The sequence below is a fragment of the Rhineura floridana genome, chromosome 10 (assembly GCF_030035675.1).
Source record: "Rhineura floridana isolate rRhiFlo1 chromosome 10, rRhiFlo1.hap2, whole genome shotgun sequence".
In the NCBI taxonomy this organism is placed as follows: Eukaryota; Metazoa; Chordata; class Lepidosauria; order Squamata; family Rhineuridae; genus Rhineura; species Rhineura floridana.
Window position 1 is genome coordinate 23,324,515 of NC_084489.1, and position 27,872 is coordinate 23,352,386.

A 27,872-nucleotide genomic window follows, 5' to 3' on the forward strand; every position below is an offset into this window, starting at 1 on the left:
CGCTCTCAGCTCCGGAGTATACCAAGGAGCTGTATGAGCTCTACATAGGAGAGGGCGCGCAGGAGCGATCGTGTCAACAGCCCGGGTCATCTCTGTGTTCCACAGATCGACCAGGGCTTCGACAGGAGCGCCAGTCTTATCAGCCGGAAAAACCCCCAGAGCCTTTTGAAAACCTTCAGAATTCATTAGTCTCCGGGGGCGGACCAATTTAATAGGTCCCCCACCCTTGCAGAGGGAAAAGGCTACTGAAAGTCTAAACTTCAGCAAGCAATGATCTGTCCATGACAACGGGAGAGATGTAAAACTCCCCACATCCAGATCACTATCCCCATGTCCAGTAGCAAAGACCAGGTCAAGAGTATGCCCCGATGTATGTGTTGGGCCACTAACATATTGAGACAGCCCCATGGTTGTCGTGGCGGCCATGAAGTCCTGAGCTGCCCCAGACAAAGTAGCCTCAGCATGAACGTTGAGATCTCCCAGTACTAATAGTCTGGGGGATCTCAACAGTATCTCCGAGACCACTTCCGTCAGCTCAGTTAGGGAAGCCATTGGGCAGCAAGGTGGGCGGTACACCAAAAGGATTCCCAGTCTGTCCCTCTGGCCCAGCACAAGGTGCAAACACTCCAGACCAGTGATTGCATGGACATGGTGCTTGGTGAGTGAGATGGAACTCTTATAGACCACAGCGACCCCCCCTCCCCGACCCTCAGATCTACCATGATGCTGAACCAGATACCCCGGTGGGCAGAGCTGGGACAGACTAACTCCTCCCTGTTCGCCCACCCAGGTCTCGGTTATACATGCCAGATCGGCCACCTCGTCCACAATCAAATCATGGACGAGGGAGGTTTTATTATGTACCGATCTGGCATTAAAAAGCAGCAACTGGAGATCTGAGAGTTGGCTGATAGGACAACCAACAACCCTGCGGGTATGAGAAGGACCAGATCGCGGCACAACCAACAAATGGTTGCCTCAAAATATTTTTCACATTTGTGGCCTTTTACAAATGACCAATTGACTGTTCAGCAATTGACAGTGCAATCCTATACAAGTCTACCCAGAAGTAAGTCTCACTGAATTCAGTGAGTTTTGTTCCCAGGTAAATGTAAGTGAATGCAAGATTGTAGCCTGTGTATCTCATCTCTCTGTTTTTGACTCCTCCTATATCAGGGGTAGCCAATGTGGTACACTCCAGATGTTTTAGATGACAACTCCCATCAGCCCCAGTCAGCATTGTCAGTGGGCAGGAATGATGGGAGTTGTAGTCCACACAGTCTGGAGGGCACCACACTGGCTACGCTTGTTCAGCACCAAAATAATTTCATACTCACACAACATTAATGATATGAGCAGCTTCTTCCTGAGAATTAAGCGCTGGGTCGATCATAGTCATGTTTGTGAATTTACACTTCATGTTCTACAAGACAAAACAAAGCAGCAGTAATTGCAACCATTTATTTTTATTACAGTGAAGCGTTTCATGACTTTTTGCTACCTTTACAAAACTAGAACAGTGTCATTTTGTCAGGCTACTTCAGTGAAGTTGGCCATATGCATCCATTTATGGACAGCATTGGTCTAATACCAACTATGAGAACAGGAGTGTGAGTTACATCAGAGGCACTATGTACCAAAATTGTACTTGATTATGAATCCTCCTGTCTCCTTTCCTTCTGGGAGCTGCAACACAAAGATAAAAGCAAATGGGAAGCGAACCTTTTGGCCCCTTTGGCTTTTGAAGTAAGCCCAAGCAGAAAAAATAATCTGCAGGAGTCAGATCCTGACTAAGTTTAGTTGAATGCAGTTTCCATCAAAACAAATGGAACTTAAATCTAGTCATGACTAACTTGTCCCATTGGTTTAATGGAATGGTTGGAACTTAGTCCAGATCCAACCCATTGTCCTAGACCCAAACAGATAGATTCCTATGCCTCTCTCTTTTTTCTCTTCCCTCCTGAGTAATTATAGTGAATAAATGCCTGGGTGATCATTGCTGTCGTGTCAGGAAGAGACACTGGAAAAAGAAGAGGGACAGAAAACTAGCAATACTGCAAAGGACAAATAAGAATGGGCCACATGAGAAACAAGGAAGAAAGAGGTTGGTACTGGCAAATAACAACAACAACAAAAATGTAGGGGATAGGAAATATAGACTGGAGAGGAGAAGCAAGCCAGGGAACCAAAAGGGAGTCTGCTGGAAGGAAGAGGAAGAAGGAGTTGTACTAGATCACTGGTCTTCAAACTCAGGCTAGGATCTAGTACTGGGTCATAGCCTGATCTAAGATGGGTCATAACAGCGGCACCACCACCATACAAATATATGGTAAGCAACAACAGCAGCAAAGAAATGGGCTTCCAAATGCATGTTTAGGTTAAAAGCAAGTCGAAGATCTGAAAAGATTGAAGACCACTGTACTGGATCTTATATGATTTTCTGCATAGGTGTTAAGAGATCTATGGCAGGGAGATACTTTTCCAGTCTGATCTTGCCTATTGCTCGTCTTTCATCGTAGTGCTGTTGCAGCTTCACCATCTAACATGGAATATGGCGCTCCAATTCTGGGCCACTAGAGACATGCAAGGAAAATGGGGAGAGAGAACTGAACTCAGTGGGAATCAATTTGCTTGCATTGCTTGGTCAATCTATAAATAAGGCTGTGCTCTGCCTCATTTATTAGTAGAAACATTATAAGTGGAAATAAGGAAGTACTGCTCAGGCTGCAGGTGTTTAGAGAAAAAGGGAAGTTGTGGTCAGCAGAACTATTTGTAAGGTTTCTGACATTTGTTTCTTTTAAACTATTAAAGAAACTATTAAATCATGACTACTTGTTTCTTTTAAATGTCTGTTCTGGCTGGGTACAAAGGATGAGTACATGCACTCAGCATATGCTCTGAAAACCCCTCCTCACTCCTATGGCAATGTCCATATTTGGTAATCTTGCTGATGGTTGCCATGCCTATATAACTGCGTGTGTCCATGTCACAGGGAGAGAGTCTCTTTGACTCTCTCTCCTGATGTACATCAGTAATTTCTTCTTTATTGCAATAAAGCTTGTTCAAGCGACTGGTACTCCTAAATTTGACTGGTGAGTTATTTTTCCTCCAACAACGGGCAAGTAGGCTGTGGGAGCAGTGTAAACAGGGCACTGAGACCTGCTGAGTTTCTGTCACTATTTTCTTATGCTATTAATTACTTCTCAAGGATTGCAGGTAGTGCTTGGGGAAGGGGATACAAAGTTTAAAGAAGCGGCCAAAGAAAGCAAGATAATGGAGAAGATCTGTCCATATCCCGAAATGTGTCCTTATAAGTAATATGATGGAAACGCATTCTGTGGGAAAGACTGGAATAACGGACATACACAGGTCATAGACATCATTGGAGGAATGTGGCCATTTAAAGCACATCAGTTTTAAAACAAATGTACATGGACATTCTGGGTTGATTCCAACTGTTTGGAGTAGGCCCGCTGAAATTAATGAACCTAAGTTAGTAAAATCCATTAATTTTAATAGGTCTGCTTTTGAGTATGACTAATGATGGCTATAAACTCTGTTACGCTGACTCTAACAACATGAAATTAAATATATATCATTCCCCATTAGAACAGACAACATTCTATTTGACACCTTACACACCAGTTCTGTACACAATGCGTGGACAAAAGTCCCATGGTTTTCAGTGGTACTTCTGAGCAAGCAAACTTACAATTGTTGCTTTCGTCTTTTATAGGACACATTCTTTTCAATGTAGTTGCCAGTTTAACCCATTAAGTCTGTTGTCATTTCATTTCAAATACCTGTAATTTATCACGAACATATGAAATTCTTAAAATCTCTGCAGCTGATGGCCTCTGTGAAGGGTCCTTGCTCAGCATGCTGAAATATTAACGACAGGAGATGAAATCAATTCTCATGTAAACTATAAAACCACTGTTGGTGAAACCAGTACAAAAAAACCCCCACCAACCTGTGCAGTACTGCATCAAGTTCACTTGGATAGGTGTCTGGAAGAGAAGGAGCTTCACCCTCCACAATTTTTAGAACAATGGACAAAAAATTGTGACCACTAAATACATGCTCCAAACAGCACATCTGATACAAAATGCATCCTAGTGACCTGGAAGAAAAAAGCAATTTAAGGACAAAATATTCTAAATTCACTGTTTGGTAACTGCTCACAATGTTATTGTCCTATCACTCCTGGTCATACAAAACTATGACTCGCCTTCAATTGAAAATGAAAAACACTTCTACCTACATGTAACATCTGTTCTTCCTTTTCGACACGGTTTATAAAGCATAATTTAAGTGATATAAAAACAGAGAAGGCAGTAAAATAAGTATTGTTTTGCCTGGACCATATTCAAGTTAAACTTTTATTTTCCTCTCCAGGGTCAATCTTGGGGAGGGGGTGGAGAAACAGAGATCTACAAACATGTATCCAAAGCAGGCTGTGGACAGTGCCATTTGGCTAACTCCTGTGATGTCATAAAGATACTTCCCCCTCCCTGTATCTGTCCCTGGAGCAGTTTTTGCAACTGTTTTTTTTAAAAAATATTATCTTAAAAGGGGGTGGTGAATATACAAGCAAATTAATGGATATGTGGTCCTTTCAAAAAAGCAAGAAAAAGATGACAGCTCATCTGTACCATGTTGGCAGAGACAAGACTGATGGCTGGCCCACATCCTTGGGCAGTTGCTGGAGCCCCAGCACCTCAAACGGAGCTCTCCACTGATGCTAGTCCTAATCCCCTCCTCCACAGCAGGCAGTTGAATCTGGGAGCCACCCATGATTGTAAATTCTCCATAGCGCCCCTGAGCAATGTTACATTGGGTGCTCTAGGACATCCTGCCCAAGCTTCCTCAAATCTGAAGCTGGTTCTGCTAATCCAACATACACTCTTGATAAACTGCAAGGCAAGGAAGAAGCTGGATTCCCATCACATGTGAAGAGCCCACTATGAATCGTTTTGAATTGTTATGTCTAGCTTTACTCCTTTACATAGGTGAAGGAGTACTATCCTTGAAGCTGCTGCAATGCACATCTAATAATAACTTAGGCAGAAATGACATGGTTGCTAATCATACAGTCTATATTTCCTCCAGTACACCGGGGATCACAAGTGGAAGAGTGTTATTGTACTTATGTATTGTTTGTAGGCTTCTCATGAGCACCTGGTTGGCCACTAAGGGAACAGGATGCTGGACTAGATGGGCCTTTGCTCTGATCCAGCAGGGCTCTTCTTATGTTCTTCATATGACTGTTTGTGTTGAACAGTACAACAATTACGTATGCCTTTGCATTCATCTGTTCTGTCTGACCTTCTCACATATTTTTGAAACCTTTTAGTATTTTATTCCAGTCAATGATATCTGATAGCAGCATACAGCAAGGGGCAATGAAGACTGATAAATAATCTATTCCCATTCAGAGGCAAGGAAGCACAGTGAAGGGTTCTTTACTTCTTTTTCAGCACCAGCAGATTGAAACAGAGGGCTCTCTGTGGGGAATAGTAGAGATTACCAGCATACAGTCAACCATACTGCTCTACTCAGGATTATCTCTCCTGAAAACACACCAGTTTCAGCAAAGGTCAGAACAGAAACCTATAAAAATAGTTTTAGTATCAACAGGAGCAATAATGAATATGATCCATTGTCTTTGTACCCTTCAAGCAGACAATCCCTGATTAGAAATGCTAGATAGGGGGATCAGTCAGATGAAATGGAAATGGACTGCCTTCAAGTCAGTTCTGACTTATGGTGACACTATGAATAGGGTTTTCATGGTAAGCGGTATTCAGAGGGGGTTTATCATTGCCTTGCTCTGAGGCTGAAAGGCAGTGACTGGCCCAAGGTCACCCAGAGAGCTTCATGGCTATGAGGGGGATTCGAACCCTGGTCTCCCAGGTCATAGCCCAAGTACTGAAATGGGGGGGGGGAAACCAGCAGTTGTCACTTACCACATCACTTTTGCAAATGTGAAATACCACATCAATATGTAGGAGAGTGGATTAGGATAAAGAAGCCAACCTGAGATGTGTTACCAAGACCTGAGTGAGTTGATCCGACCCAGCTTTGCCTGCCTGGATACTTGCAGTACTGAACCAAACAAGAGGCTGGCGGCAGGATGTGTGTGTGGAGTTGCTGTGGTCGACAAAAGTATGATCTTGCTCATCAGAAAACACCTGTATCCTAGTTGAGCTATGACTGCCTGGTATTGGGTTAAAGAGAAAGATTGGGGCTGCTGTGGGTGTACCATCCATCACATTGCCCAATGACTTCCCTGACCCATCGGGCTAAGGTGGTCTCAGATGTGGTGCTGGATAATTCTGGGGCCTTAGTCCTGGGAGACTTCATCATCCACACTGAGGCTGTCCTTGTAGGACCAGCTCAGGATCTCATAGCTTCCATAACAACCATGGGGCTGTCGGTTTGTTACTAATCCAACTAGGGTTGCCAGGTTCATGGCCTGAGACTGATCCTGTATCTTTAGGAGAAGAGAAAGTCAGTCAAGTGCAGGTGTTCTTGCAACACTGTAAAGGGCCTGGCAACTTCTGTATCTTTAAAAGTTTTGTAGGGGGGAGGGAGAATTCCACCTTGTGGTTTTTCCCATTACAATGTTGCAAGAACACCTGCACTTGGCTGACATTCTCTTCTCCTAAAGATACAGGATCAGTCTCAGGCCATGAACCTGGCAACCCTAAGTCCAACATATAGAGCAGGGCACACACTCAATCTGCTCTTTGGCTCAAGGTTGGACGAGAGCAGTCTGGATATTGGGGGGGGTGAAATTACCCCATTGTCATGATTAGACCACTACTTGGTGAAGTTTGGTTGGAGAGCACCAATCTCCTGCTGCCAGTATGGGGGCCCTATTTAGATAGTCAGCCCCCAGAGACTTATGGAGTATGGTGGATTCCTGAATGTCCGTCGGCAGTCCAATAGCCAGTGTATTTTAATGTAAGCCACTTTGGAAAGATTTGTATCCTGAAAGGTGGGGTACTAATAAAACCAATGACAATGATTGCTGGCTGGAACTCTGGCTGGCTGGAATCCTGAATGGGAGAATTCCACATAATAGCATTTTGTTTGTTGCAGATCCCATGTGAGTAGGAATTAATGCAGAAAATCAGATCCTGATTTCATATCCTGGTTTGTAAGCCAAACGTAAACGAATGTTTCCTGGTTTGGAATTTGGGAGAGTGCAGTTTAATGAGCCAGGATATACAGGTAAGTACTGATTCCTGCTGCATAAGGGGATGAGGGAAGGAAAGAGAGCATGTGTGTACACACTGTATGTACTAAGGCTCATCAACTTTTTTTTACAGGCAGTTATTTGCAGTTTAAAAAATGTTAGAAAATAATAGTTCAGATCATCAAACCCTCAGGAAGTGAAGTGTATGTCTTTGAGTAGATACATTCTTGCAATATAAACATTCCAGCAGAATGGCAGCATATTTGTTCAAATAATTGCATTTTTTCCCCCAGAGAAAGAAGAGATAAGCACATCACATAAACAAACAGAAAGTGACCGAGAAGCCAATGGTGTTTTCAGCATGATCATTGTGATTAAATGAATAATTCATTTGAAACAGAAAGCTGCCTACTTACCAAATGTCTGATTTCATGTCATAGCCCTGGTGTTGCAGTGCCTCTGGGCTCATATAGAAAGGTGTCCCAGTAAAAGTAGTTGCTAAATCACAGGATCCCATCAAGAGACGAGAAACACCAAAGTCCCCTTGAAAAATATTTTGAAATTTAATTACTTGAAGGAAAAATAGCTGATGAAACAAGAAAGGAGAAAACCAAGCTAAATGTCATAACATGGTTGGTACTGTTTTATAACTATTTTATTAAATGTGTCGCTCAAAGAGTTTTATAGGGATGGGCAAATCTGTCAATTTCAGTTTCTCATTTTTCCAATCCTAAATTCAGTTTTCCACATTTTCACATCAGTTTGAGATTTCTAAGCCCTCATGAAAATTAATAAGCATTTAGTGCAAATTTCTCCTTATATATTTTGTATGCAATTTTTCCTAATACACACATTTTTGCAAAGCAATTTTCCCTAATATAATGTATTTTTGCATGTTATTTCCAGAAATATATGTATTTATATGCACACGTTAGCATATGAATTTTTATACACATTACTTGACTGGAGAACAACATTGCAAAATTCAAAGAAGTGCAAATTCTGAAGGATGACTGTGTTTCAGTTCAGATATTGTTTCAGAAAGTGTGAATTAGGTCGGCTTGGCTTTAAACGTGATCTGAATCTAATTTCTCCCCCATCCCTATTTCTTCATATTACTGCCACAAATCAAACCTCTCCAGATGATAATATAAAGATTGTTTGGCTTATTTCAGTGCTACATTCGTTGAACAAAACATCCACCTCAAAAAGCAGCAGGTCTCCAACTAGGACAGCAGCCTTGGTGTAAAGGGCAACCTCTCTCTCTCTCTCTCTCTCTCTCTCTCTCTCTCTCTCTCTCTCATGGGCAAGAGAAATACCATAGGAAGTGCACATACTGAACTATCCAAGATGAAATTATTTCCAAATGTCGTGACCTGCTATTGTTAGCATTGAGATCAAAGTCTAGGAAGAACTGATGAATCCTTTCTCCTCTTGAAATGAGTATTAAGGTCCTAGAATTGTTTCTGAAAACACCACCATGAAGTGAGACAAAGCTTCAATGAAACTTATTTGGTATTTTCTGCTTCATGGGAAGCAGTCAATATTTTTCAAGACCTCAAAGATATTTAATCCTTTTCCTCAGGAAGAATTATATTATATGGGGGTCAGTGTTGGTAATTTGACAGAAGAATATAAAGAAATTCATATTAAATTGCTAAAATGGGTATTTGGCAACTATGCTAAGGCATCTGCTACAAGAATAACTTTGGTTTACACCTGAGCTGAAACAAAACTTTGGAAAAAAGTAAAATTTTGGCAAACGTTGACATTTAAAATATTGAAATCATAACATTTGGCTTATGAAATGGTTTTGAGGAAATTTTGAGGAGCACCATAACTCTTACGTTTTGAATTGTTGATATATATTCAAGGCTATTATGTTAATTGCTAAATTTAGCACTTTGCCAACCTGTTTTTCTAAATCCAACATAATACAAACACTGGAAATAATGTAAACAAAAATGGTAGTAGGAAGACCTAAATGGAATTTTTGAAAGGAAATATGAGGAAAGGAAATTTTGCATAAGCTTTTCTCCCACTATACGTAATTTGAGCTCTATTTTACACTAAGAAAATGTATGTTCTAGTGGGCTAGAATATAGGAAGCTCATAGAAAGCTGGCCTTACACCAGGGCAGACTATTTGTCCATCTAGGTCAGTTCTGTCTACTCTGAGTGGCAGTGCTTCTCGAGGGTTACATTTTCTATTATGGCATAGTGGTCACCAGCACAACAGGACCATAGGTATAACGCAGTATGTAAAAGTAAAATAAGTACTAACCTTGCTTTTGATACATGTAAACTTAGTTACAAGCACCCACAGAAACATACTACACATGTACAGTATGACCCTGTTCACATATAACACTAAGCCAAAACGTGGATTAGCACAAACACACAAGTGTGTGGGTTTGAAGAGCAGATATTGAGGCTACTTTGCCCCACCTCTGATCCTGCTGCTGCTGCGTTGCTTGAACTAAGCCATGGTTTGGCTTAACTTGTCATCCGAACCAGGGCTCAAGGTTTGTCTTATTCCTGACAAATCATGAGCTGTAACCAAGTTTTGTTCTATTCCTTACCACTCATGGTTTGTCTGGAGTGACAAACCATGAGCACATTTAAGCTTCCTACTATATCCTCGAGTGCCCCAAATACAGAGCTTGGAAAAGTTACTTTTTTGAACTACACCTCTCATCAGCCGCAGCCAGCATGGCCACTGGACTGGGCTCATGGGAGCTGTAGTTCAAAAAAGTAACTTTTCCAAGCTCTGCCCAAATGTAGCATCACTCTGGGGCATTGCTTAAGGCAATTTTCCAGAATAAAAAAATGTTAAGATTTTTTAAAAATATATATCTTACCAATTTTAAGAAGGTTATTTTTCAAAAAAATATTCTTAGCTGTTAAGTCTCTATGAAGTATTCGCCTGAATAGAAAGAGAAATGAAGCTTTATTTCAATAAGGTGAAAAAGTTAATAGCATATCTGACAAATATGATTTTTATGACTATTAGGAAACTTGCTCCTTGCTTCTGAGCACTTAACTTGGTAGTGCAAGTAACACTGATTTTAGGTTACAATTGTAAACACATTTATGATTGTGGGACTTATTTCCAAGCACATACATATAGGATTGGGCAGCATGTCAAACTTACTTCTCGGTAATGGTTACCAGAAACCACACAAGAAAGTGCTATCTAGCAGACTCCGTGTAAATGAACCACAAACTGCATTTTAATCAAAGTTTGTCTGTTTGAGAAGAAAGAATGTTTCTGTGAAAACTGTAAAAGAAAATATATACATGCGAGTTAACACATGCAGTACTAACTTGATTGGTTGCTGCCCATCAGTACAATCTACCAATTCCATACAGGGATTATTTATTTATTTTATACATTTATTTATTTATTAAGTTTATATCCTACCCTTCCTCCCAGAAGGAACCCAGGGTGGCAATCACAATGGAGCAGCAGACAAAAATACAGTCTTTTGCCATCATAGACCTATCTCCACTGAAATAAACAGGTCAGCCTGCAAATGCAAGAGCTTTGTGGGCCTTAGTTAATAGGGATTAGATTTGCTATATCACTACAGGCAGTGGAGGCAAGCAGACTGAACACAAGCCTGAAAAATTGAGTGCATGTGTTTGACAAGGTTGCAACTTTTGATTTAAAAAAATATTCCCTTATTGGGTTTAGCATAGAGCATGGGACCAGAAGAGGCATGGGAACAGCCTCCTTGTTTTGTGGTGGAGCGGAGAGAAGAGGTGCTAAACCCTTTCCTTGAGGGTGGGCATTTTCAGAACATATGCAGGGTACCTGTATCTTTTCACACGAACCTATGAGGAGGAAAACAGGTGGAGGTGATTTTGATCAGAAAACAGCCCATGAGGAAGGCAGATCTCCCCATGTCATTGTTCTGATCAGATTCTCAATCTGGTTGCATGACTACAATTCAGTACAATAAATAAATCAAAAGATGGAATTGTCCAGAGGAATCTGATAGAACAGCAATAGAATGCCAGAACATGGTGTACTGAGGGGAGGGGAGTGTCAAAGAAGAATTATTTATTTATTATTTAGAATATTATTTCCTTCTTTACAACCCTGAGAGGTTCTTAAAGTGGCTTACAAAAGATTCTCACAATAAAAAATCCCATTCAAATCTGGTATTAGGAACAAAAATAACATTGTGTTCCTATGGGGCCAGGATCACTGAGGTGGCACATCTGGTCCTCATCCTTGGACCTCCCCAGTGTTGATTTTCAAGTACTGTCTGCTAGATAGCAGAGCCCACTGGTGATGTCTGAGGCAAGTGAGTGGGCCTAAGCTCCCCATGGTGGTGGAAAGTCTTCCCTTCTCTTTGGCAGGCATGAAGTAGAACCAGGGCAGAATGTCATGGGTTGTGAGCGGAGCCTGACAGACTGTTTTTCAGAACCTGGTATTGGTCACCTGATATCACATGGTCAGACCAGTAAGCTATTGAATTGGCTGGTTGGCAACCTTAGTGCCTGAGACCACCATCTTCTATAGACTTGCTAATGCCCAAGTGATTTAACACCAATGAATGGATGAGCATTTCTAGATTCAGGATACCTTTTAATGCCTTTAATACCACTCCCTTCCTTTGCTCTCTCTTTTCAAGCACTCCCGACTCTCCTTGGTGCTCCTTCCACCCCTTGAGACTCATGTGTATGCTTAAGAATCTACCTTTTACTCCTTAGTTCCTTCTAACTAGCAACTGGACAGCAAATCTATTCTGTTAGAGAATCATGGTAAGTCCTTTCTTCAGCACTGTGTGCTTGTACTAAACAGATGCTCCTCTGAAGCAAGCTAGCCACCGAAACAGAATACAGCTAATTGCTGAGGAAGGATCTGTTGCTACAAGAATACAGTAAATGAATCTGCCCAGAGTTTGCAGTTCAGTGAGGAGAGCTTCTCTGAATCCTTTTCTTCCTGAATGAAGAAAGAAGGCAAACCACAAACAATGTCTGACATTTTAGCAGCCCAGTTACATATGATTGAGCTAGGATGAGGGGAATTTATGCATAAACAATCCTGCAGCCTGCGCCTGGTATCTCTTGAATCACAATTTTAAGATTGCTGTTGTGCAGTATATCCTTTTTTTTCTGTTGACTTCATTGAAAGAATAGTTCACTGGCTGCTTGTAGGGCCCAATCCTTTTGGGGTTCTGTAGTTAATACTAGCACCTTGAGTTGCATGTGTAATATTATTTCTACACTTTCTCCAATAACATTACACACCAAGAAATCTAAAACCTGAAATGTATATGTTAATAATTAAAGATGCTCACAATTGAAAATGGATGATGCAATAAAAAAATGAATATGTAAAAATAAAATTGTCAAGTTGGCAGCATGTGACCAAGGAGGTACTATTACACAGTGTCACCTTGAAACCATCAAAATTGTGTTTGAAAATTCATTGCTTTGGTTGCTAAAAAATTAAACCATCATTTGTAGGAAACTTAGTTCTTAGTATGATCAAAAGGAGTCTTTTCAAGTAATCCACAGGGATTTTTTTTTCTTGCCCTGTTTTACAAGATTGATGGTGGTGATAAAAACTCCTGGCATGACCCTCAGGCATCTCCAATCTTTTGAGATGGACATTCTTGACCTTATGTTTGCAGCTTTAAAAAATTGTGGAGAGAAAATAACTGCCAATTGCTTCTCTGCAACTGCCCCCAAAACAACCTGTGCAGACATGTCGCCCCCTCCCAGTTGGTTGGCAACCTCTATTTGAAGCTGCTTTTTGCAAGTACGCTAGCTCTGAAAGTGTTGATGTTCTGGACTGGTTGTTATAAAGCACAATTCTTTTTCTGGATATAAGTCAAAAACATCGATTGTCTGGGTAAGCCACCATAATATTTGCACAGTCTAATAGTAGTGTTGCACTCTAAGAATATGGTTACTTTTTTCTATTTGGTAAAATGGGAGTAATTTTCCAGGATCTTTGCATAAAACATTCCTTTGCGAACTGCGAAGCTGCACTCAGCGAGTGTGGCAAAACTGGGAGAGAAATGTGCCACCTATCCATGTGTATTCAGATGTGCCATCGAGTTCCATGGCACTCCCTTCTGGCTTGGATTACACCATTGTATCACCGTGACAATGTCAAAGTACAACAGTGGGTTGAAGAAGACACATAAAGAAAGAAATAACAAAGATATGCCATTGGAGAGCCAGGTGAGCCTTGTTCACACATAACCCATTGCTGTTGCCCATGCCAGTTTCCAGTCCCCTGACCGTGACAGAGCTGCCCGGGGAGCTGCTGGACCTCATTGTCTGCTGCGGCTCGCTGGGTGTCGCTGACATGGGCCACCTCACCTGCACTTGCCGCCGTCTCAGGGAGACCTGCCAGCCCTGCGGGAAAGTCTGCGGGAAGGTCTGGAGGGAGCAGTTCCGACTCAGGTCTGCCTTTGTGTCTTCGTGTCCCCTGCACCCCGTCTTCCTCTGCCCCGGCTGGCCCTCACCACTGTCCCGGCCCTTGCTGGTCCTTGCTACGCCCTTCCCTGGGAAGCAATATTCACCATGCTGTGCCCGAGAAGCCCCGAAGCAGCTCAGTACTGCAAGTAGCACCAGCCCAGCTACCACTTCACCACCCAGGAGCTCCACACCATCCTTTATGGGTCCATGCCAGGCGTGAAGCAGCAGCACACCACTTGGGGAGTTGGACATCTTCCCTGCAGCCCGGGCAGGCAGACCAGCTCACCAACAACAAGGGCCACATGGAGGTGGAGAGGGACAACTTGGCTGACAACATTATGCGCTTCTGAGACAAGAAGAAATGTCTCTCCTAAGACCACATCTGCTGTGGTAACTGTGTACATCATTTGAAAACAAAGAAAACATTGTTTTTGTTGCATTTTTTTTACTTTGTTCTTGTTGCATTGTTTTTGTTGCATGTATTTTTACTGTATATTTTGTACTGGTTATTTCTAATGTAATTTTTTTGGGGTAATGTTTTAATATGTTGTTTACCACTTTGGGGGCCTTTTGGCCAAAAAGTGGTATATAAATAAACTATAAACTAAAGCTAAACTGTCTATATCTAATGTCTCATGATCATCTTTGCAGAGACAATAGCATCCCTTGGAGAATTTAAAAGCCTAAACTTTGAAAAATACATTGTTTGAAAAGGGTTACTTCTATTCATCACATACTACTAATCCTAGTCAAGGAGGCTGACAGAATTTTATATCAAAAACAAATAAAGGCTAGTCAGCAAGTTTTAATTTGCACTTTAATATTAGCAATCAAGTGGTGAAAATTAGCTCAAGTTTACAACCACTTCAAATCAAATGACTGTACCTTTCATGCATGTAGTTGACTCCAAGTAATAACTGAATAAACCATTCTACTATTTGGTTCTCTGGAAATACTTTGCCGGCTTCTCTGTACTCTTGAATTTTAAAGTCAAGGTCTCGACCCTGCAACACAGGAGCAAAATTACAATCTAATAGAAACATTATATCCTAACTTCATGAAAGTTAATGGGGACACCTCTATTGATTTGAACAGAATTAAGATTCCTCCAGTTATGTTGGATGACGAACGCTTCAGGGCTGAAGCTGCGGTTACTACCTATTTCCATAATAGTTTTAATACAGTAGATAGTCTATACAATTCAAATTATTATGATACAAGTTTTCCTTTTAAGTCCAAGGCCAAAGAAACAAAACTAAACGAATAGCCACAATGTTTGTAGTGCTTATTGATATGAAGTAGCTACGCTTCTTGCTCCATTCAGTGAGTAGAGACTATAATGAGTGAGGTACTCTTATTACAAGAGCCACTGTACATACCAATAATGATTGTCTGTGAACACTTGCTTCGTTACCTGTTGGATTTTTTTGCAGGTCACCTGCGTATCTGTAATAGAAATGGTACTATCCTGGTGTGTAGATGACCATTGTGAAGGCTTCCATGTGTACCCCCCCCCCAGAACATGGTGCGGATGAAATGCAAATCCCAGTACAGTACAGTATCTAGTAGTCTAGGTGTCTTCCCCAAACTTGGTGCCCTCCAGATGTTTTGGACAACATCCCCCATCAGCTCCAACCAGCATGGCAACGGTCAAGGATAATGGAAGTTGTAGCCCCAAACATCTGAAGGTCACCAGATTGGGGAAGGCTGATCTAGGCCAAGGCTATTCTGAACATGTAGGCTGGAGTGCGTATAAGCTCTTGGTCAAGTTGGATTGCTGCCGGGACAGGGGTACAAGGGGAAGCTCTCACTGAGGATAGCAACTCCTGTTGGGAATGGGGAAAGTGGATGGGGTGCAGAACTTAGTGGATAGTTTGATCACTAGGAGGTTTTGATGAGGCTGAGATCTGCTAGATAAATCAGCTGTGCAGTGTGACCCCAGAGTCCAACAGCTGGGCACTATTTGCTAGAGCCAGGGTAACTATCGTATGCCAGAGAAGCTGTCCCTCTTTTCAATGCCTGAAGGCTGGTAAGATCACTTCAAACTCCTCTTCCACAGCATGAATCCTCCCTCTGTCCCCAGTCTGCAACTGGTAGCATGTAGCCAGGACATAGCTCTGCATTTGCATTTTCAGCCCTTTTGTCAGTTAAACCAAAATGTTGCCATGTGGATGCTCTTCTGTTCAGAGTTCCAGCCAGCCATACCTTCTTTGAGGATACTCCATTCCATTACCACCACCACTCTGGTTTTCTGTCCTGCCCACCTCCAACTCAGCATTCTGTGGCCACTGATCATGCTCGTCCTTCACTGGACTGTTGGAGTGTTTCTTCCCCCAACATTGATTTCTTTCCCCTAAAATGTATGTGGAGGAGGAAAGTGAGATCCACTCCCTCCTCTGCATTTCTTCACTGCACTCTACTGTTTTAAACAGTTTTCTCTTAGAACTGAGCTGGGCTGGAGGGAAACAGATGAAAGCAATGACATCCCGCTTTGTGTAAAGAATAGAGCCTCCACCTCCATCTTGTAGGTGAATGGGGCAGACACATGGATAAAATTAATTTGGTGGCTCCATCACATCTAGTTTGGCTCTTAGTCACAGAAGAGATTGGTTGGAGAGATGGGGAGCCCAATCTCCATAGCAATTGTACCAATAGAAGTTCTCTTTTATGCCTTTACATGCAATCAGAAGCTTTACATTGTCAGAAACTCCTGCCTTATGCTCCAAGGTGTGTGAAAAAGCAACAATTGTCCTCAAAATATACATCATGGGAAATCATCACAGGCACTTGCTCTGTATAATTTTTTTAAATTACTCACATCTGGGGTAAAGAATGCAGAGAATAAGAAACTCTCATATGGACACGCCCACTCCTCCTGTGCCCAGGATGTTTCAGTCAGCTCACTTTGCAACAGAATTCAAGCACTTACATACAAATTCCTCATAGGAAATGAGGAGCTCATTTCAAAGCTCAACACTAGTCACTATTGCAAAAGAGTAATAACAACTCTGATACCAGTTGTTTTCCTCCCCCCAGGCCTTTTTAGGAACACACATTCAGCAGAAATACACACTCACCTCACAGTATTCGGTGATGATGCAAAAACTCTCTCCTTCTACAAAGCTGGTATAAAATTTGACAATGGCTGGATGGTCTAGCCTGGACAGCAACTGTGCTTCTAAGTTTGCTTCAACTGTTTCATTAGGCTTGACGTCTCCCACAGAGATCTCTTTCAAAACTTTCCTGTTGATAAAAAAAAAAGAAAGAAAAACATAATGCAGGTTGCTTTCACACTAGCCTTTTCCTCTGGAATTGCTATCCTTTGTTCACTTGCTTTTTACAGAGGATGCTCTCACTGTCCGATTCTGTATAACACATTTCATTGTTTTCTGTGTTATCTTTCCACGCTTTGATTTGTTCTTAAACAACAGAATGCCAGTCTGGCCATGCACTACTGATCCTTTTCAAGGGTTCTGTGCCTTGAAGCTAAGTTTCCTGTTTGAAGGTCCTGTGAGTTTTACTGCTTTTGTTGACTGCAACTGGGGAGTTAGTGATGAAGGCCTCAATTATGAATTGAGTTGCCTCTCTAGCCATCTTCAAGTGTTCATCATGAAGAGGATAGTAGGGTCATATGCACAAGCCCCACCTTTAGTGTCCCTCATCTTCACAGGAGACATTTGCGCATGGAGTGCGACGGTCTGAAGGAGGTTTCTAATCATTTTCAGCTGAATGCTGTCAGAAGCTTCTGTATGATCAAGAACCGTGCTTTACCAGGGTTCCCAGCTGCATGGAGACTTCTAAGTGCTCTGCTTATCTCCCCTCCATGTGTTGCTTGAGCGCCTGAAAAGTTCTTAATTGCCCCAGTGTCATTTGGAGGAGAAAACTTTAATTACTGATTTCTTCTCCTTTCCCCCTTTTTCATTTTTAATAGTGAAACAGTTCTAAAGTAGGCATAATAATCACAAGGCACTTCAGGCAGTTTACCCTCCAGCAATAGAAAGAGTCCCTCATCTCACCAAAGTCCCATGTCCTGAGCCACAACAGGACATTCATATCTTCATGACAATTTCCTTCCTGGATGGGCATGAGGAAAGGCAAGATGGAAAAAGCCTCTCCTGGGCATATGTCCTCACTGCCGCTGCAATTTTCACTAAGGAAATAGTGCTATAGGCAACACAACACCCTTCATGCCCCAAAGTAGTCCCAAGGCTGATGGCATCAGTCCCTATTAGAACTAAACTAATAAATGATGACTGCATGGAGCTCCTGATCAGTGCTGATCAGGGTAGGAGGAATCCTGATTTGAAAAATCAATATTCATACTCTTCTCTGTATGTTTTGCTGCTGCCATTCCTCATGCACCCTAGGCCACAATCTGGAGAGAGTTTAGAAATGCCTAATGTGCTTTCTGACCCTTTTTCTTTTTTCATAACCGATTCCCATGCTGTCTCAAAGAGTGCTTTTGAAATTGTCCCAAGTTCCAGAAGTGCTTTGACACACAGGCTGAAGGCTACTGTTTGAAAAACACCAGAAGTCTAATGCCCTGATGGACACACAGAGTTAAGTATGTAGTTCTTTCAATTATGGCCTTGATATACCAGTGGTTCAGGGAAGTAGGGTCCCATAAGTCATCTTTTGAACTATCTCGCATTACAGAGCAACACACATGGGCTTACTACCACACACACGTTCAGCAGGAACTCCCAATTCCCCGACAAGTATATCTGTTTGCAAACACATTGTTGCCACATTCATACTCTACCTAAAAATGCAATGTGTGAAGAAGCTCTTAGGAAATTGCTCCAAAGCAGAGGGAATTCCACCAAAATCATGTTAAAGAACACATTGCTGTTAAGATGGTACACTGGTAAAATCCAGAATCAAAGTACCATGGATAATTATCAATTAAAAAATGAATAACCCACCTGGAATGTTTAAATTATTAAATATTATTGATCTCTGCTCAAATTTTGAGAAATCAGTAAAATTACTACAGGATTTCTTATGGGCAAGGAAAACCCAAGGATTTCAGTTAACACATTTTACAAATCAAGAGGAAAGGGGTGGGGATGGGGGCTTAACATCCCCAAATATCAGAACCTATTTTTATGGTGCAATGTTAAGCCATTTGAATACTTGGCTACTGCAGGATGAAGTATCAGTAGCAGAACAACAATATCTTAGTAACCATTGAAGAATATCCTTTGGTATTGTACCAATGAAGATAAATACTTAAAAATAAACTGATAACAGAAAGCTTATATTTAATACAGTCCAGCGAAAAGAGAAATCTTAGCCCCAGGCTACCTCCCATGACAGCTATATTTTATAATCAAGAGCTGCCACAGAGCATTAAAGTGCAAAATACAAACTTAGGAAGAAGCAGGAGTCACTAAACCCAGATACAGAGTTTCAAAAGAGATCATGAAAACATATGGTTTTTTTCTGTAATGGCAGCAAATGCTATGTATTATCCATTTTCTAAAGTCAGACATACCATAAATTCAGAAGCTGCATTTTTAAGGACTCATCCAAACTGTGAATTGTTAATTTTGGGAGGTGAAACTAAAGGCTTAGTGGAGGAAACTTACAGCATGTTAATGGGATTAATAGTGCAACAAGATTCTTATCAAGGCAGATGGTTATATGATATTGGAAGAATAATTTCTGAAAAGAGGTTGGATATGGCAGGCAGTTATTTCAGGAATTTTATGCCCTAATCTTCAGGAAAGCTTTTACAAATTTTTGTTCAGATAGTACTTCACTCCAATGTTGAGACATATATATCCTGTAGCAGATGACAAATGCTGGAGATGTGGAAACATAAAAGCAGACAAGTGCACATTTTGGGGGGAATGTACATTTATTAAGAAGTTCTGGGAGTTAGTGTTGGAGAATATCAAGGAAATGACAGGTAGTAATTTAACACAGGACTCATTAATCATTTTATTTCGTAATGTTAAAAACAGTAAGTAAACAGGGATTTTATCTTATCTTAGTCTGCATTTGTATTGGAATTGTTTTTAAAGATTTTTTAAACGTGTTTTTAGTGCTTTATCATATGTCTGCCACTCTGGTTCCCTTTGGGAGGAAGGGCGGGACATAACAACAACAACAACAATAGAGTGCTGCTTATTGGTACCAGATTGGTAACAGGGACCAGACAGTTTGAACAAATAAAACCAATTCTGGCCCGCTTGCATTGGCTGCCTGTATGTTTCTGAGCTTGATTCAAGCTGATGGTTTTAACCTATAAAGCCTTACACGGCTTGGGACCACAATACCTGATGGAACGCCTCTCCCAACATGAACCCACCCATACACTACGCTCAACATCCAAGGCCCTCCTCCGGGTGCCTACTCTGAGGGAAGCTGGGAGTCTGGCAACAAGGGAGAGGCCTTCTCAGTGGTGGCCCCCAAATTATGGAATGATGTGTCTGACGAGGTGCGCCTGGCACCAACACTGTTACCTTTTCGGTGCCAGGTCAAGACTTTCCTCTTCTCCCAGGCATTTTAGCATGTGCTTTTAAATTGCTTTTTAAAAATGTGTTTTTAAATTTGTATATTTGTTTTTAATGTTTTTAATTGTTGTAAACCACCCAGAGAGCTTCGGCTATGGGGCGGTACACAAATGCAATAAATAAATAAATAATATTTATTTACTTATCCCAAAATGGCAATTTGCCAAAAGTGGAAACAGGAAGAATCCCAACATTAAAAGAATACTTAAATAGGATATGGTATACTTGCTGACATTGACAGCCATTGTCAAAAATAGAGGTCTCCTAGGGAGTGAAAGTTGCATTGAGATATAGTCATTGTTATGTATTGGAATAACAAAGTGCAAGATAATGTGCACCATTTAACTTGCTGGGAGTTCTGTAACAAATCATCAGAAACACTAATTAGGTTTCTGTTGTATAAAGCATATGATTTTAAAAGCCCTCATAAGCAACCTCAAAAATAAATTTTTTCCCCCTGTGCAAATCCTATTAATGGTGTGTTTAACAATGGCTATGCAGATAAAGAGCCAACCAAAGCTTCTGCTTAGTGGAAGTTTAATAAATAAATGTATGCTTCTGTTTTCCCATGCATTTTAATCAGGTATATAATCATAACACAACACATAATACTGGCTTATACTGCAGTCTGCTGAGTACATGTATACTATATTATAATGGGGTTTAAGAGGAGCAAAACTATATAATTTCACCATTTTGAACCAAAGAGTAAATTTCAGCTTACGTTATATGAAGAAACCATTTCAAATTTTTAAAGTAAAATGCACTCACTGTTGTTCAGTTATAAAATCACAACAGAAATCCTAACAAAGGCAAACTTTGAGAAAATAAAGATCATAAACCCTTGTAAGTTATTTCCTCACATACATCACTCATCAGTTACCCAGTAATAGTGCAAGCTTCTCCTTTATTTCATTTTTCTGTACATGTAAGTTGCCTAAGACCCAACTGGAAATCTTATAATAAAACATGGAATTTGCTTGTCTCCATCTTCACAGACTTGTTCAGTGGTTAAAATAGGTAATATCTACAGCAATCTTCTCATCTTTGACTTGACACCATGACATTATTTCTTGCTGCTCACAGGTCACGTCACTAAACTGTCAAACAGAATGAGTTGCTTTTAAATATCACTTAATACAAGATCTTTATGCACCAAAAGACAGCAATAAAAATCTGACACACCAGGACAGCTTGTCACCTAATTCACTCAGTGATTTGGATACTGCCATCACCTGTCAGACAACATGACAAATGTTGATCTTATTAAAATTCTATCACAGGATAGCAAATCAAGAGTCTGTACACTTATAAATTAGCCAATGGTCTTCTGCTACACAATGCTACTTCCATTCCAGACTGACAGCTTGTATTGCCATTAACTAAAGAAAGTTTTGTAACAGTATCAGAATTATAGTTACATATAAATGCAATCCAGGAAAACCAAAGACTGAGCATAGACAGTTTTATGGGGTAGATTTCTACCCCAAGCTGACTTCTGATGTATCTCGGGGTAGTGGAATGAGCAAAACAAAGCCATTTCTTGTATCAGGCAAACAGCACTTTAATCTGTTTCTGGTTTTTTGCTTGAAAAACCATGTGGGACATTTATTATGCCAATACGTTAATTCTTAAGCAAGAACTAAAAAATCAACACAGACAGTTTTAGGGGGTATTTTTCTATCCCAAGCCAAATTCAAATGGGTCTTTGAGTGGTAAAGTGTCCACAAATAAAGCCACGTATGGTGTACTGCTTGAAAAACCACATGGGGCTTTTTGTAAAAACCCTGATACATTAACATTGTCTGAGACAAACAAAAAGCACTCAATTTATAAGGTTTTTGTCTTGGGATGCTTTTTTTCTCAGGTGCTTTTGTTTACAGAAAGAGAACTGCAAATGGCAAGTGACTGAAATCTGGGGACACTATTTACAGCCATGCAAGTGACAATAAATTAGAAGGTCTACATTTTAGGCATACTTCTGTGTAAATTCCACAACGAAAAGTGCACCTGGGGTGGATTTAAACCTCATCTGTCATATGAAGGTAAGTATTTATGTGCTTATTTATCTAAAATATTTACAAGTGGCCTTTGATGAGTAAAAAATGCCTCAAGGTGGCTTCCATCATAAAAATATTAAAATACACAATATAACCAAAGGTCTTCAGCCATGAAAAGCCATCAGGTACAGAAACACATATCCAGCCCAGAACTAAAACAAAATTCACAACTGTAGCTTGAAACCATCAGCAGCAAAAGAAGATATGAAATAATAAGAACATTTTTCAAAGGAAGGCAGGTGAGATCAGGTTGGTTTTTAATGCTTTCCTCAATAACTCAAGGAATACCTAACCACTTTGAGCGAGTTCAAATCAGCAGGGTCTGATAAACTGCATCCTAGAGTATTGAAGGAACTGGCTGAAGAACTCTCAGAACCGCTGTCTATTATCTTTGCGAAATCATGGAGGACTGGTGAAGTGCCGGATGACTGGAGGAGACCTAATGTTGTCCCTATTTTCAAAAAGGGCAAAAAGGAGGAACCGGGGAACTACAGACCAGTCAGCCTAACATCAATCCCTGGAAAAACTCTGGAGCAGATGAGAAAGCAGTCAATCTGTAAGCACCTTGAAAGCAATGCAGTGATTACTAGGAGCCAACATGGATTTATGAAGAACAAATCCTGCCAAACTAATCTTATCTCATTTTTGATTGGGTAACCTCCCTTGAAGACTGTGGGAATGCTGTGGACATAATATATCTTGACTTCAGCAAAGCTTTTGACAAAGTGCCCCATGATATTCTGATTAGTAAGCTAGCTAAATGTGAGCTGGATGGAGCAACTATCAGGTGGATCCACCGTTGGCTCCAGAATCGTACTCAAAGAGTGCTTATCAATGGTCCCTTCTCAAACTGGGCGGAAGTAATGAGTGGGGTACTGTCAGGACCCTTCCTGTCAGGATCCCACTTCAGGCGCCACCTGCTAGGATCCCACCTGTGGTCACTGCCTTGTCACGGTCCCACCTCAGGGTCCTGGTCTTTAAACAGTTCTCTCACCGGCTCTAGCAAAGATCTCTCAAGATCCCACTGCTAGGCAGCACCACCAGACACTCCCTGTAAAACAATATTGCCTTGAGACTGTGCCTTAGTCTCCTCCTGGCTTATTGCTACTTTGTGTCTGGGTGCACTTGCAGGCTACAACCCCCCTGTATCTTTGTGCCTATAAAGAATACAGCTCTGGGTTGCTCTGGATACCTGATGATCTTACACTATCTCTGCCACCACTGATACTGTTTCCCAACCTTGGTATATGCCCTGCCCACCCTTCTGGTCTGTGTAAACCCAGCCAAGGATCAGGCGTTAGGTAAACCAAGAAATATTTATTTATATACACAGGGAATAACAAGATTACTTAAAGGTATTGTCAACAAGCGTGTGGTTTCATAAGATGTGTTGCTCTTTATGTTTCTAGTCATCAATAACATGCCTCACTACCCGCCTAATTTAATCCACCCTCCAAAACCCAGAACCAACCAACGAACTCCTAAACCCGCCAACTAAAACCAACCAAAACCTCAACTGTCATCCTCTCATTTATACCTTCAGACCCTCAAGTGCTCAGCCAATCATAATACAACACTTATCAACATTCCAACCCATGTACTTCCCCCTCTCACTCAGTCCATTTACCTCATTTACTCTAATAAACCCACACTTACCATATTTACAGTATTATAAATACAGGGGCATCACAGGTACCACAGGGCTCGGTCTTGGGCCCAGTGCTCTTCAACATTTTTATTAACGACTTGGATGAGGAGGTACAGAGCATGCTTATCAAATTTGGAGATGATACAAAATTGGGGGGGGCACAGCTAATATGTGGAAGACAGAAACAAAATTCCAAAGGACCTTGATAGGCTAGAGCAGCCTTTCCCAACCAGTGTGCCTCCAGATGTTGTTGGACCACAACTCCCATCAGCCTCAGCCAGCATTGCCAATGGTCAGGAAAGATGGGAATTGTGTTCCAACAACATCTGGAGGCACACTGGTTGGGAATGGCTGGGCTAGAGCATTGGGCTGAAAACAACAGAATGAAAGTCAACAGGGATAAATGCAAAGTTCTACACTTAGGAAAAAGAAACCAAACGCACAGTTATAAGATATACTTGGCTCAGCCATAAGACATGTGAGAAGGATCTTGGAATTGTCGTTGATCACAAGCTGAATATGAGCCAACAGTGCGATGTGGCTGCAAAAAAAGGCAAATTCCATATGAGGCTGCATTAACAGAAGTATAGTTTCCAAATTGCATGAAGTCGTAGTTCCCCTCTATTCAGCACTGGTTAGGCCTCATCTTGAATACTGCATCCAGTTCTGGTCTCCGCACTTCAAGAAGGATGCAGACAAACTTGAACAGGTACAGAGGAGGGCAACAAGGATGATCTGGGGACTGGAAACAAAGTCCTATGAGGAGAGACTGAAAGAACTAGGCATGTTTAGCCTGGAGAAGAGAAGACTGAGGGGCGATATGATAGCACTCTTCAAGTACATGAAAGGTTGTCACACAGAGGAGGGCTGGGATCTCTTCTTGATCGTCTTTATGAAATACGTAGTAATTTATTATTGCTTTTAGCCATAGGCCATCGCAAAATACAGCAATTATAAAACATCAACAGATAAACACAGCTAAAACCATTTACAAAACATTAAAAGCTTTAAAATCTTGGATATAAATCATACCAAGCTTCCTAGCGGCCAACGCAAAGTTGGCCACGGAGACCGTCACCTGTTTAACATTATTGCTCAATAACTCCACTACCAGCTCCTGGGGGCATTTGCCTGGCGAAAGATGGAAGAGAGGGGCCAGGAATTTCTGTCTGGGGTTGTCATACAGCGGACAGTGCAACAAATAATGGGCGATGTCTTCTACAGAGTTACATCCAAAAATACAACTCCGTTTCTCTAGTGGGATTCCTAGATATCTCCCATCTAAATAGGCGGAAGGCATCTGTTGGAATCGAAATTCCGAGAAGGCTCTACGTAATGGAGCGTGTGTTAAGACCTCTAGGTACTGTGACTTAACATGATTAAGTTTGAGTTGGGGGTACCATGGGGAAAAGGAAGCTATTAAGATACCCGGTCTCGGGCTGCATCCTGGTTGAAAATCCAACCCCTAAGGGCACGCGGACTAAGAGTCAAAAACTCCCCCAAGGGGAGATTGTACCACTCTAGCATTTTTTGGTAGTGAGAGGCCCATCCCCTATCTTTCAATTGCTCCTCCCAGCACTGTTTGGTAAGGGAAGAGTCAGGAGTCCCATGTAATCTGCGCCAGTATCTGAAGAAAGCCAAATCTATTCTGGCTGCCAGTGAGGGTAGGCTGAGCTCCGCTCTGAGATGCGCAGCAGGGGTTCCCGCGGGGAGCCCTAAGGTCTGTCTCAGGAATTTGTTTTGCAGGATTTCTATCTCCCGCTTTACAAGTTCCCCCCAGAGTTCCGCTCCATATAATATGGAGGCTAAAATTTTTGCAACGAAGACCTTGATCATTGGGCTGACCAGTTGGCCCCCTCTGACATAAAAAAACCTCCTGAGTTGTGCTGAGGATCTGGCACCAACAAATGTAATTGACCTTAGGTGGGACTTCCAAGAAAGGTTCTCGGTGAAACAAATGCCCAGATATTTAAATAGGCAAACCTGTTCGAGGGGGTCTCCATTAAGGACCCAGTTTGCAATTGTCCTCTTCTTACCAAAGGTCATAATCTTAGTTTTGGTGTAATTAATTGTCAGGCGGTGCTCTGAACAATAGGTGCCAAGCCGGGTTAACATTCTTTTAAGGCCGATTTTATTTAGAGATAACAAAGCCAGATCATTAAATTAAATAAAAAAGGGGCCAAAATGCAACCCTGCTTCACTCCTCTTTTGATCTGAATCGCTCGAGAGAGAGTACCCTGCAGGCCCAGACGCACCTGCAAGGAATTGGGTTGGTGGAGAGACCAAATAAGATGAAGCAGTCTCTTATCAATATTGATCTGGGCCATTTTTTGCCATAATAGCTCCCTATCTATAAGATCGAACGCGGAAGTGAGGTCTACGAAAGCTACATACAGGGATTTGTTTGGGCCCCTGATGGATTTGCAAATTACGTGCTGCAAAACAAATGCCCGATCGATGGTGCTCCTGCCTTTCCTGAATCCCGCTTGCTCCTCGTAAAAGATGGAATTATTAGCTTCCCAGGCGAGGAGCTTATTTAATAAATATCATCCGTATAATTTGGAGGTGACATCCAGAAGGCTGATAGGTCTGTAATTCCTCGGGTCTGAGGCTTCTCCCTTCTTGAATATAGGGACAACTATGCTGGAGCGCCAACCTGAGGGGATAATGCCAGTCACATTAATATAGGTAAATAGAGACGCCAATACTGGTGCCCACCAGTTGGCGTCTGATAAAAATGCCTCAGGGGGAATCATATCCTCGCCTAGGGCCTTGCCAGGGCGGAGCTGGGAAATTAAATCCAAAATTTCGGAGTTGGTGACAGGTGGCCAAGATGGCAGGGTGGAAATATTCCCTGGAGCTACAGAGGGTGAACTTATGTTGCCTCCAAAGATGCTGGAAAAGTGGGAAACCCATGTTTCTGACAGAATCGGTGGGGCTACCCGGTAATTGGAACATGTAAGTCCAGCTTGTATCAATTCCCAAAATTTAGGCTCATTCCTTTCACTCAGTGCAAGGGCCAGGGCTTTCCAGTTGTCGGCATGAAAGGCCCTTTCCCCCCCCTAATTAGAGATTTATATTCTCTCCGACAACATTGGAAAAGAGATATGGAGCCAGTACAGGCTGGCACTCTAGATAGATGGCGAAGTTCCCTTTTCTTGGCTCTGCATTCATTATCATAACAGTATCGGGGTCTACACGGCATTTTACTAACTAAATTTGAGGTGACAAGAGGTCTGATTTCACTGATTATGTCCTGGTAGATCTGGAAAATGTGCCCTGGGGATTCGGCTGCCATAGAACGGAGATGGAGAAATTTATCCGACTGCAGCATCCGGTCCAAATTAGTACCTACTTCCTGGGACCATTTAAGACGTCTAACGCCTTGTAGATGTCCGGGCATATGGAGGCCTGATTTTATGGTGGAGCGGAAGTTCTGAGTATGAAGTTTAAGTTTTAATGGAAAGTGATCACTTTCTATCCTGTTCTCTAAGGTCATGCTTTGGATGAGGGGGATGATGGTAGGTGTTCCAATGATATAATCAATGACACTAGCTCCCTTCCCAGAGACGTACGTGAAGGAGCCCTTAGACTGGTCGAGATAAGACACGTTAAGACAGACTAGATGGAATTTGAAAATCAACGAAAAAAGGGCATGTCCGTATTTGTTAATTACTTGGTCACGGGAAAGTCAGGGGAGGCTAATAAATTCACCATGATCGAGCCAGAGATCTTTTTCCAGGGGAAAACTAGATCCCATTCTGGCGTTGAAATCGCCACAAAAGAAGAGCAAGTGGGAACTGTAATTAACTAGAAGATTTTCCACAAAGGCCTCTATCTCAGACCAATATTCTAAATCCACTTTGGGAGAATAGGGCAGTACATAAATATTGACGCAGATCAGAGGGGGCACCACAGGACCCTGTACTATCAGTGCCTGACAAGTGCTTGGCATGGGACCACAAACCTTGGAAACCTGCACTTCCAATGTCGTGG

The 27,872-nt window shown here is 41.7% G+C and overlaps 1 protein-coding gene across 7 annotated transcripts in view; it reads right to left on the minus strand.

Moving 5' to 3' along the window:
• Positions 1 to 27,872, minus strand: part of NEK11 (NIMA related kinase 11) — a 168,506-nt gene that overhangs the window by 77,249 nt on the left and 63,385 nt on the right. For all 7 annotated transcript variants that reach the window (XM_061586551.1, XM_061586549.1, XM_061586550.1 and 4 more), the window contains exons 3-9: positions 16,725 to 16,890; positions 14,533 to 14,651; positions 10,065 to 10,129; positions 7,621 to 7,747; positions 3,974 to 4,123; positions 3,804 to 3,882; positions 1,338 to 1,423 (exon numbers count right to left, since the gene is read on the minus strand). In XM_061586551.1, coding sequence (XP_061442535.1) covers positions 1,338 to 1,423; positions 3,804 to 3,882; positions 3,974 to 4,123; positions 7,621 to 7,747; positions 10,065 to 10,129; positions 14,533 to 14,651; positions 16,725 to 16,890 — 792 coding nt within the window. The remainder of the gene's footprint in view (positions 1 to 1,337; positions 1,424 to 3,803; positions 3,883 to 3,973; positions 4,124 to 7,620; positions 7,748 to 10,064; positions 10,130 to 14,532; positions 14,652 to 16,724; positions 16,891 to 27,872) is intronic.